General features: G+C 37.3%; 1 protein-coding gene across 1 annotated transcript in view; it reads right to left on the bottom strand.

Annotated features, from left to right (window-relative positions):
* The window catches only part of RAD18 (RAD18 E3 ubiquitin protein ligase), a 108,261-nt gene that overhangs the window by 19,632 nt on the left and 75,680 nt on the right, over positions 1–12,949 (bottom strand). The window contains exon 11 of the mRNA XM_034996916.1: positions 12,432–12,606. Coding sequence (XP_034852807.1) covers positions 12,432–12,606 — 175 coding nt within the window. The remainder of the gene's footprint in view (positions 1–12,431; positions 12,607–12,949) is intronic.

The following is a 12,949-nucleotide window of genomic DNA, read 5'->3' as shown; positions in this document are numbered from 1 at the left end:
GACCTCATATATCTGTTCCTCTGATTTAAAAGCAAAGGTAGTATGAAATGAGAAGGCGGGGGGGAAAAGCTCTGATTTTAACTTCCGAGACTAACAAATTATAAACTAGATCAACAGACTAAAAATACAAAATTCCAATAGCATGATATATAAATTATATACTTCTGTTCCATCCAAATTCATTCACCAGAACAGGGCTCTGATTTTCAATTTTTTTTGTGTGTTTTTAACTACAGAAAACTCTTACTTGGCTGTCCATAGTCGGGGGTCTGGGAGAGTTAATCCAAAATAGTGATTGCATGCCTACTAACATTTAGAAGAAAGTGGTAGTTCCTTCAAGGTCTCATACTTGCTCTTCTCAAAGCATTCTGAAAAATACACTATCAGATACTCCTTTTTTTTTTTTAATGAAAAACTGAATTCTGAACCAGTCAAGAATGTATCTCAGTTTTACATATCAAGCTAAATATATTCAGAAGCATATGGAACAAAAATTCATATGTAGTTTATGAAATGTCTGAAAACTAAAAAAGGAAAACAACACTTTAAAAATGTCAGCTTTATGCAAGTATTACCTTGTCATGCCAACCAAAACTCTCAATGTTACAGTCATAGTACCAAAACCTTGGGTGATGATCAGACACTGCTCCAAGCTATGACAATGAAGGTATCACTTGGTAAGTATGGAACCTGGGAGGAATTGCCAGTTTCTGTAAGCATTTTAGATACACAAGTAATAATAATTTAAAAACTCCTGATATAGGAAATTAAAGGGCTCAAAGTAATTTTACAGAGGATCTCTGTATCATGGCAGTTCATGAATTTGGTAAAAACAAATGAAAATATCTGCCACCTGGATTGACTCAGAAGGCCAAAAAATCAAGAACTTATTATAAAACAACAACAAAGTTACTCTAAAGAAGCTCCTCAGATTACCCAACAAAAATGCATAATAAAAAACTCCTTGCAAAAGGGGCTAACATGAACTGCCTGAGAGTAAAAGAAAACCTTATTATTGAACAGCAAATATCCTTTGGCAATGAGTACTGGAGAAAAGATAAAAGTATTTGTCCTTTCACATTGTTCTTGGAGGATCACTACTGAACTCACTTTTACAAGTATATGTTCACTAATAAAACTATGGTAACTGAAGAGGATGAGGCTATTGTAAACTGTGCATGTCTTTTCTTATGAGGAAACGCGAAGGCTGGGCTACATCCTTGGAGGGGAAATCATTCTACTGAATAAAAGTATTAGTACAAGAAAGCAAAACTGACTTAAAAAAATGGAGAGGAAAGTAGAATTCTTCCCTCAGGCCACATTTATGGATTAAATTTTAACACAGCACAAAATAATACCTTTATATAATGCATTAAAACAGGATTTTATTAATTTATATGACTAAATGTAACAAATAATGTTAAATGAAAGGAAAAAAGGAATAGTTCAATAACTAATCTTACTACAACCCAGAAAGTGTCCAATTTGATGTCCTAATTACTTTTTTAAAATAAACTTTTTATTTTAGAATAGTTTTATATTTACAGAAAAGTTGTAAAGATAGTACAAAACGTTCCCACATTTCAATTTCTTCTACTGTTAACAGCTTACACTAGTCTGATTCATTAGTTACAACCAAGGAAGCAATATTAATACATTATTATTAACTGAAGTCTCACACTTGAATTATATCTCTTTCATCTCTAACCAATGTCTTTTTTGTTGTTGTTCCAGGACCCTATCCAGGACACCACATTCCATTTAGTCATCAGGTCTCCTTAGGCTCCTCTAGACTGACAGTTTCTCAGATTTTCCTTGTGTTTGATGACCCTGACAGTTTGAGGAGTGCTGGTCAGGTATTTTGTAGACCTTCAGCTGGAGTTTGTCTGATGTTTTTCTCACAATTTGACTGAGATTATTGAGTTTGGGGGAGGAAGACCACAGAGATAAAGTGTCATTCCCACCACATCATATCAAGAGTACATGCCATCAACATAACATCACTGTGGATGATGACCTTGATCTCCTGGTTGAGGTAGTGGCTGTCAGGTTTTTTTCTCTTCTTTTCCCTTCCTTTCTCTTCTCTTTCACCCCTCCTTACCCCCTCCCCACACCTTCCTCCTTCCCTCTCCCTCTATTTTTCTCTTTCTCTCTCTCTCTTTTTCTAACACTTCTCCAGCATTGTCTTGCTTCCTGCCCCAGCCCTGGAATCAGCTATTTCTCCAAGAAGCAGTAATTCCTTCTTCTGGGGAATGTTATGAGAAACCAAGATCAGGGCACTAGGTGTGCTGATTCCAACTGCAGTGAGCTTGCTTCTTGGCCCTGGCAGCCGACAGGGCAAGGAAATACATGTTTGTATATTAGCTCACTTCCTTACACAGATCTATAAATAGCTCTATATGTATCCCTCTGAGTTTATAGTAAACTAGCCATGAGTTCAACCTGTACCACACTGGAAGCTTTAGCCTTGCTTGTCTCCAACGATGTGGCTCCCATTTGCCACCCATTTTAAGAGAAGGACACATAGCTAACATGACAGAAAAAAAAAATTATGCTCAACTACCAATAAAAGTCTTCTGAAATAAGTCAGGGAGAAACTTCAACATATATATGTTAGAGAAGTACTTAAGATCCATACATCAATGCAAATCAAATAGTATAGGTAAGTACACTTCAAAATACCACTTTGTATGTCTTAAACATAAATAAGCAACTGTGTGTAAAAAACATTTAAAAATGATTACCATTAGATGTGCCGAGGTTAGATTTTTTTTTAATGTCCAAGGAGGGTTCAAAGTCACACAATATTGTCACTTATTAGTAAAGTACTCCAAAAGACCTTCCTAAAAAAGACCAGCAGGCCTATTGTCCTAGAGCCAGCAGAGTAACTTCAGAAGTGGGAGAGGATGTCCATATACACAAGGCCCATTAACAGTACAGTTATCTCTATTAAGGAGAAACAAAGCGGATAATAAGGAAATATGCCTGACAATCAAAGAACTCCCAGTTCTGTGCTTATGGTTTTCTGCCTACGGCCAAGAGATTTTTATTCAGTATGTTGGTAAACTTTAGTATGATGAGAGATTATTTCATACTTCGGTTTATTATCACACAAGATGAAAAAGTAAATTGTTTCTCATCAACAAGCACATTTTCTCCCATCAGTTTGTGGACTCACTTGTCTCAGAGCTTTCTAGATAATGTCCCTTTCTCCCCCTAACATTTCCTTGTCTATTACTTCTTCAATAGCCCCCAGACATCCTTATCTCTTCCACTCCTGGCAGCAGTGGGCAAGTGTGCTTGGCAAACAGACGTGCAGAGGCATAGTTAGCTCTGGAATGCCTACAGACATTCCTACACTCTTTTGGACTAGAGATCTAGGCAAAAACCTAGAGCACTCCCATCTGTATTGATAAAGCATACATAAAACCGAACCATTTTCCTATCTTCAGTTGGAATCACTGCTTTGGCAGATCCCATTGGTACCCTGCCCTGATCCCTTTACCTCTCCTTATCCCTTCAGTGTCCCAGGCTTGGCTTGCAACTGTCAGGGCCTTTGTTGGATTGTACTCCCCCTGTTGGAGGCTGCTGTCACCAGCATGGGAGGATGCAGGCAGCAGAGAGCAGCCCCCAGTCAAGTAACTGACTCCCTTACCCTTTGCCTGGGTTAACCCAGGTGAGTGTTTTAAACCAGCTCCTAGTTCCAAGGAGTTTTAATAAAACTCCAGCTGCTCATGGTGGTATCCGGTTTGATAACATGCCCCCTTCAATACTGTCTTCCCTTTCCTGTCTCATGTGCCCACCCCTATAGTGGTTCCTTCACCTTCCAAATTAACTGCTTCCCTCAAATTCTTGTCTCAGGGTCTTCTCAGGAAATCTAACCATTTCAATATCTGTGTATTTCTACTCTTTAAAGAATGTTAAGAGCAAGCAAGCTTGGTCACAGCAGCATTATCAGTCAGGAGAACTTGGATTCTGAGGTAAACTGTACCTGGATTCAAATCCTGATATTGCCACATAAAATACGTACCACCCGAAGCAACTTATTTAACTCCTTTAACCTTTAGTTTCCACATCTTTACAATGGGTTTGCCTGTAGGCTAAATGATATAATACATGCAACACTCTTAGTACTCAAATAACATTTGTCAAAATCACACACCTTACTGCCCATATTAATAAGGCTTCACCAATATACTTTACTATTCCAGGAGACTCTTGCCTAGGAACATAAAAAAGTTGTGAAAAACTTTATCGTTGAGTCCAAAAACTTAAAAGACCCCACCAGCTTTTCAATAGAAAGCATGATAACCCCAGGATTCTTTGCACCCCTTACCTCTTGAAATCCTCATATTGCTGTATTCACCAATTCTCAACGTAGGTTTACCCAATCCTAACCAAGACCCACATGGAAAGACCTGTCTGAAACCAAACTTCGAAATCTCAACACACATCTCAACTTCGACCTTCTGGCTAGAACAGACCACTCTGATCGATGACAGAGGTAGTGTTTCCCGTTTCCTTCAGTAAGTCATAAACTCGACTTGGTCTTATCAACAGGCTGATGATGCCAGTATTCAACATTCCTTAGATGAATGTCACAATAGCACCTTTTCTCTTAAGATTGTGCCATCATTCTTCAATTTACTCAGAACTTAGGAAAGGCTGAATTTTACTCCTTAAATTTTCCAACAAATAGTAATCAAGATTTCTTCACACTTTCTCGTGTTTTTGTTATTGTTCTCTTGCTCTCAAGAATTCTGGACAGACAGCTCTTCCAAAAATGGCTGAGAAGTGAAGAAAAGCTGCACCAAAATATATCAAATACATGGCCAATGGTTAATTTAAGCCTTTCAGTCAAAGAGCCCGGTGTTCTGTGCCTATGTCTGTGTTGGACTTCCTACAAAATTACTGCTAATTTACCATCAGAGAAGAGGTAACTGTTTCCGCCAGAAATTGTGAAAAGTTAAAATGTATCATTCACACCTTATCTGACTCAGATTCTTTTATGACCAACACCTAGAATCTGCAAGAAGGTTCACGTAGGTTGCCAAGTGATGAAATTAGTTGGTCTTTGTAAGTACTGAAATCCCAGTCGCCACTTCATTAGTCCAAGATCTCTAACATGCCAAAGCAGAGATAACCTAGCTGGGCTGGTCCCAAACTGACTGAGTTACGTTAAGACCATACTCACCACCCTATGTAGAACACTGGCTACCACTTTTCTTGGTCAATAAATCATAAGTATAAATCTTTCCTTTAGAAAATTTCCTAGTATAAACAAACTTCTTTGATTATGGACAATGACTTCTCAATATATTTTTTAATTTTAATAATTTCAAAGCTACAAAAAGTGACTCTGTATGTGTGCACATGTGTGCTCACACACATACTGTTATTTTTTTAACCACTGAAAGTACGTTGGAGCCATCATGCCCCTTTAAGCCCCTCAGTGTGCACTTCTTCAGAACAACCACATTCACTTATATGACCACGATGAAATGATCAAAATCAGGAAATTAAATACTGACATAGTTAATATTATCTAATCTATAGACCTTGTTCAAATTTCTTAGTTAGGCCAAAACACAATGTCTCTTTATAAGTTCTTTTGCCTACAGCTAAAGTGCACAAATACGTATTTTTAAAATAATCATCTGAAGATTCTTCTAAATAAAAGTATGACTACTATTCATCTCTACATGAAGATAAAGCTTCCTCTAAAGGATCATAATCAAAAGCATCTTTTCTTATAATGTAGCATTCAATAAAAATGTATTTTTTTCTGCTTGCCAAAAACTCAGGGAACAAAAGCTCTCTTTTTTTCATTAAGAAGAACAATAAGTTAATTTAGAGAAATCTGGACAAGTCTCTTGAACTCCCAGAAATCATCTAGCAAGAAGTTGTACAAAAATATAAAATTCTAATCAATTTGCTTATCATCTGTCTTCAGGTTGGCAACAGAGAATCAATACAGCATTCATAATTCAAATTCTAAAAAAAGTACTTACTTAAGAGTTAAGAATCAAGTTAGCAACAAAACAGTTTCATTCTAATAATTATCTGGATTGGATATACCTACTGGGTCTTAAAATAACATCTTAGTTGTCAGTCTGCCATATTATGTAAGTCTGAATATTGTTCTAATACAAAGAAAACTAATATCTTTATTCAACAATCTAGTAAGATCTATACTCTGTATTAAAGCATGACTGCATGAGTTCAGAAATATTCACAATATATTTGTACTCACATTAGACCTAAAATAGTGTGACTTTTTCTCTTTAAAAAAAAAAGAGTAAAAAAATCACAAAAAATTATAAAATACTATGATCCTTTTGTTTTAAAAATGTTCACCTATCTATCCATCTGTCCATACCTCTATCTTTAGAAGGATCTACACATGTAAATGTTAACATGAAATTATTTCTGGTTGATAAAATTCAGGAATTTTATTCTTTTTGTTTACCTAAATTTTCTATTCTTCACAACATACATGCATAACATCTAATTTAAAGAGGTTTTGAAAATTTGGGGTTTTACAATGAAAGCAACAAAACTATCATAAAAAGAAAATGAGAAAATTTTTGTAAAAATGAAAGGGATAAAGACAGAAATGCTTTAATATATGAGGAATAACCATAACTCTAGAAGGTTGACTCATGATCTGAAATGAACAAGGGGTAAAAGAACACAGGTAACTTACCAACTATTACACTCATCAAAAATAACAGGATTATGGAATTTTAGGGTTGGAAAAGATCTCAATAAGGGTACTAACCTTCCATCATACCTCAGTAAGTAAATAAATAAATAAATAAAGATGACTTACCTCTAATATGCTAAGAGTCTACTAAAAGCATTTAGTTGTGATGGATACCCTTTTCCCTTTGAATTCTTTTCCTAATTATTATGGTGCTAATTACCTCAATCGACTGGGTATCTCTTTTGTCTATTTAGGTTCTGTAATCACTAAATAACACTGGAATTAACCAGTGGATCACTATACTTCATGACAGTCTTCTGCCAGGTTACCACCAACCAGTATTATGACATTCTTTTTAAGTTTCCAACTAGGTGATGAAATTGTATTTGAAGTGAGTCAGAGACCTTATTCATACTCAGATACTCCTTTCAAAAACCTAAGACAGGGGTGCCTGGGTGGCTCAGTCTTTAAGTGTCTGCCTTCGGCTCAGGTCGTGATCCCCCAGGGTCCCAGGATCAAGCCCCACATCAGGCTCCCTGCTCTGTGGGGAGCCTGCTTCTCCTTCTCCCGCTCCCCCTGCTTGTGTTCCCTCTCTAGCTATCTCTCTCTCTGTCAAATAAATAAATAAAATCTTAAAACAAACAAATACCTAAGACAACACTGATGGCAGATGAACCATTATTTTATGTCACTTAGAAAAAACTGAGGTCAAGTCAACTATGATATAAGACTTCCTGGGGCACCTGGGTAGCTCAGTCGGTTAAGTGACTGACTCTTGGTTTCAGCTCAGGTCATGATCTCATGGGTCATGAGATAGAGGCCCACATCGGGCTCTGCGCTCAGCAGGGAGTCTGCTTTAAGAGTCTCTTCCTCTGCCCCTCCCCCACTATCTCTCTCTCAATAAACAAATAAATCTTTTAAAAAAAGACTTCCTTTTCACTTAGAATTTTAAATTTACGTATCCAGAGAGTTCTATAATTGTATGTAGACCTACGTTTTTATTTTATACCACTGTTGTACATATATAAAAAAAAGAACTGACATAAACTGGTTAAAGTATTCCCAAAACGTCTTCAGATTTAGAGCCCGACTCTTCTTCATCATTTTCTGACTCACTATCTATGAAGTCTGAGTTTTCCCTCACAAAGTTACCAACAGCACCAGAGATACAGCATTTCTCAAAAATACTTGACTACTGTCTCCAGGAATTTCATCTAAGGCACTGACATCCACTCTGTAAATTCATTTCCTAAATTTGTCTCTTTCCTCAATCACATTGCACGTGACTAGAAGCAGCTTCTTTTCAAAGACATCAAGAAGGGTCTGACAAATTGATGTGGGACACACTAACAACAGTCTTTTGCAACATGTGAATCAGTCATCCTGTTATTACTTTGAAATTTCTTCTATTTATTCCAAGGGATTTAAACATTTCTCCTGCATTCAGTTGGTCATGTAACAGAAAATCCTTTGCACATAGTTCATTAACAAAATTATAACAAGTCTTCAGACTTGTGGGTATCTTTCCTATGTCCTGTAAATCACTTGACTGTTTTTCAAGAATGGAATTGCAGCATTCATCCAATGATGAATATTAACTTGCTAACATCAAACTTACACTCTGCTGCACTTTCTTCACACATTTTTCTTTTTTTCTCTCATTACTTTGTGGAAGGTATTTTAAATGACAAACCAATGTAATGCTAACAATGCATGTAACTCAAGTGAAATGACAGTCTGAAGAGCCATGATGCTCACAAACTGGTAAATACATCACGACCACAACTTGGTGGGTAGCAACTGTAAGACACCATTGATTATAATACACATCACAATTTCAGACATTAAAATGTAAAACAGAAAATGTTATGTCTTACAATCAATAAATCATTCACTAAGTGAAGGTCTAGTAGTAGCAGACTAGTGGTAAACCGTTGGCAGGAAATTTTTCTGAAAATGAGTGACAGACTCAATTCTTAAGGACTTTGATGGATAATTATAGGAATGACAAAGATACTCAAATAACTAAATACAAGAAAGGATTTGATTTAGATAACCTGCTATGGAATTCAGATACACTGTTACAGGAATTCACAGAAGTAGAAAATACTTCCTGCTTAGTGGGAAGAATGAGAGAAAAAGAGATTAGAGGAAGGCTGAAAGGGGCCATCCAAGAACAAACCTAAGGGATGACTGGCAAAGCAATGTCTTAGAGGAGGTAGATGAATTTATCTTAAGAAATAATATGTCTCCTGGGGCGCCTGGGGGCTCAGCTTAAGCGTCTACCTTCGGCTCAGGTCATGATCCCAGGTCCTGGGATCGAGCCCCGCATTGGGCTCCCTGCTCGGCGGGGAATCTGCTTCTCCCTCTCCCACTCCCCCTGCTTGTGTTCCCTCTCTCGCTGTGTCTCTCTCTGTCAAATAAATAAATAATAAAAACCTTAAAAAAATTAAAAAAAAAAAAAAGGTGTGTGTGTGTGTGTGTGTGTGTGATGGAATATTATTCAGCCATAAAGAAGAATGAAATCTTGCCATTTGCAACAATATGCAGTATGATGCTAAGTGAAATAACTCAGTTAGAAAAAGACAAATACCATATGATTTCACTCCTATATGGAACTGAAGAAACAAAACAAATGAACAAAGGAAAAAAAGAGACAAACTGAGATACAGACTCGTAACTATAGAGAACAAACCGATGGTTACAAGAAGGGAGGCAGGCCGGGGAGGAATGAAACAGATGAAGAGGATTAACAGTACACTTAGCATGACGAGCACTAAGCAATGTATAGAATTGTATACTATACTGTACACCTGAAACTAATATAACACTGTATGTTAACTACACTGGAATTAAAAATGTAATAAAAATAATTTTTTTGAAGAAATGTCTTTTTCTCATTGACAGGAAAAATTTTTTAGAAACGTCTTAAGATGCTGTGAATTGTGCAAGACTGTTGAATCTCAGATCTGTACCTCTGAAACAAATAATGCAATATATGTTAAGGAAAAAAAAGAAGAAGAAGAAGGTAGCGGGAGGGGAAGAATGAAGCGGGGGAAATCGGAGGGGTAGACGAACCATGAGAGACGATGGACTCTGAAAAACAAACAGGGTTCTAGAGGGGAGGGGGGTGGGAGGATGGGTTGGCCTGGTGGTGGGTATGAGGAGGGCACATTCTGCATGGAGCACTGGGTGTTATGCACAAACAATGAATCATGGAACACTTCATCTGGAACTAATGATGTAGTGTATGGGGATTAACATAAGAATTAAAAAAAAAAAAAGAAACGTCTTAAGAAATACGTCTTTCTGTTATGTTAAACAGGAAAGAAGAGATCAGAAATTACAAAAAAACCTTAGAAGGGAAAAGAAGAGCTGGAGGCAGGTCAGACTAGCTGGCCTTGGTGAACTGCAGACATGGCGTCCATCGACGGTGAGGAAACACACAGGCAACTGGTGTGGAAGAGGTGCCATGGGAAATGCAACAGAGAGTAACTAAGAAGACTATGCCTCACCAGTCAGCGCCCAGCTTAGGCCGGATTAAATGAATTTTGAATGGAACTAATTAGCCCAGGCTCAGAGCTTTCTCAAGCAAAGTTCAGAACAGAAATAGGGAGGGAAGAAAAAAAAAAAGAAAAAAAGATAACCTTGGGATTTACTCTATGATACAGTTGAAGATTCAGAATGAAGGAGATGCAATGTCCAGCCAGAGTCCCAATTTTTGCAGCATTACTGAAGGAAATGTAACTGATTTCATCTTTATAAAAGTAGAATAAACACAGTTATCAAGATTCTCAAATCTATTACCTCAATTCATCTTTCCAACAGATCTGAAATATGATATTTTTCTATGTTTATATGCCAAGATGTCAAACTCACCCTACTAACCAGCCTCTCACCACCAAATACATAAATACACATCTGCTGCCATGTATTTCCTCCTACAACTTCTCCCATTCTCCCACTTCAAGTTCAAACTCACCCTGGCATTCCCAGACATGCAGGCATTCTGGGACTATGGTTAAAAATGAACTCTTACTCCCCTGAACTCTGATTTTCCTCCATTTTTACCTTGCATTCCTCCACGACTTGTATTTAAAAATAGATACTGCCTACTGGACTTGCAGGAACAGGCTGATGTAGAGAAACCGGGCAGCAGTATCATGCCCTCAGACAAAACGGGACAACACGCAGGTCACTTACCCAACTTGAGATATGTTACTGACCTTGAAAACATTAGGGATGAGGTGAGATTTTCCCCTCCTAATACCCGACCCTGAATAATTTGTAACAGTTTCCCAAGAATCCTAGGAAAGCAGAGGGTCTTGGGGTATACTCCTCTTAAAAAAAATTTCTTAATTTGATGTTTCAGTTTAGACATAGTCTATTATTCTAGAGCACTGTTAATTTTTTAAATGAAGAAATATCAAAGACTAAATAATTTTTAAAACACATTCACATGCTGATGGTAGCATTTAAAATTGGTATAATTCACTCAGAAGGCAGCAACACCTACCATTATCAAAATAGTGTTAAAAATAATTTATTAGAGGGGCGCCTGGGTGGCTCAGTCATTAAGCGACTGCCTTGAGCTCAGGTCATGATCCCAGGGTCCTGAGATTGAGCCCCACATCGGGCTCCCTGCTCAGCGGGAGGCCTGCTTCTCCCTCTCCCACTCCCCCTGCTAGTGTTCCCTCTCTCGCTGTGTCTCTCTCTGTCAAATAAATAAATAAAAGCTTTAAAAAATAAAAAATAAAAAAATAATAATGATTTATTAGAAACAGAAGACTACATAGAGAGAGCTTTACCACAGTTTTAGGTGTGTAAATAGAACACTGGGAAAAATGTAGATATCTAACAGAAACTGAAGAATCTGGTCATTTATGGTACAGAACTAGAAGAGAATGCTGCACCCACTAAAAAACAGCTATAAAGATGAGGTAGAAACATGGGTACAAATGGTTTATGATATAAAATGAAATGCCAGAACACAAATTTATATACATATACATATATATATACATATATTGTATACATATATATGATTTAACTCTATGTCATCTTTTAAAAATACGTCAACTTTCAAAAATCTTTTTTTTTTTTTTTTAGATTTTATTTATTTGTCAGAGAGAGAGAGGGAGACAGGGCACAAGCAGGGAGAGCGGAAGGCAGAGGGAGAAGCAGGCTTCCCCGCTGATCAAGTAGCCCAATGCGGGATTCGATCCCAAAACCCTGGGATCATGACCTGAGCTGAAGGCACACACTTAACCAACTGAGTCACCCAGGCATCCCTTAAAAATATCTTAAAAAATCATTTGGAAAAACCACTCGCTTCCAAATCTCTCATTTTTAAAGCCCATCCGTTCTTACTTGTTCAATTAAATTATTCTTTTTTGTTTTACTCTCCTATGCATTGTCTTTCTGGTCATTTCTATTTTCTAGTACGGCTGTCTTTATCTTCTTCACTCACTGTCTTGACAAAAACATCACTGCCTATCATGCTCTCTTTTCCAACTCCAGGAAAAATATCCAGGGCCACTGTAATACTCTCCCACATGCTTCCCTGCTTGCTATCCGTGTGCAAGTTACAAAGCAGAAGAGGAGACTGAAGTGGAAGAACAATGAACTGCCTCAGGCCTCAAAGTTATTTTCTAATTATTTTTGCCTATCTTAGCATGCGCAGGAAATAGAAATTTAAAATAATCAGGTAATACAGGTTTCTTACCTATTGAATGAGTCTGAATCTGATGAAGAGCAAGCTTCTTCTTGAATATCAGTACAGCTGGAAGAATCATCTGGTCTATCAGACTCCATTCTCCCTGGGGATTCCAGTTTTGACTGAGAGAAGTGGTTTGTTATGGGGGAAGTATCTGAGAATTTCATTTTTTTATCTTCCTGTTCTAAAAAGGAAAAAAGAAAGAAAAAAACATTCAAGCGTATCATAAAATCTATGACCTATGTTTATTATTTCTACAACATTTAATATTGTTATTTATACTTAGTAAAATGGAAGTTTATGTAACACTGATTCCAAAACTCTAGCAACAGTCAGAGAGTAAGAATCAAAACTACCATGTGCCATCTAATTATACTGTCCGCCCCATGTATTTCCATTTTAATTAATTTAAAAACAAAATTTCCTGGGCACCTGAGTGGCTCAGTTGGTTAAGCGTCTGCCTTCGGTTCAGGTCATGATCTCAGGGTCCTGGGATCGAGCCCCGCCTCGTGCTACCAGCTCCGCAG

This window comes from Mirounga leonina, unplaced genomic scaffold (genome assembly GCF_011800145.1).
Source record: "Mirounga leonina isolate KUSES-001 unplaced genomic scaffold, KU_Mleo_1.0 Mir_94, whole genome shotgun sequence".
NCBI classification, from domain to species: Eukaryota; Metazoa; Chordata; class Mammalia; order Carnivora; family Phocidae; genus Mirounga; species Mirounga leonina.
The sequence above is the reverse complement of the archived record's forward strand: the minus strand, read 5'-3'. Positions and strand labels throughout refer to the sequence as shown.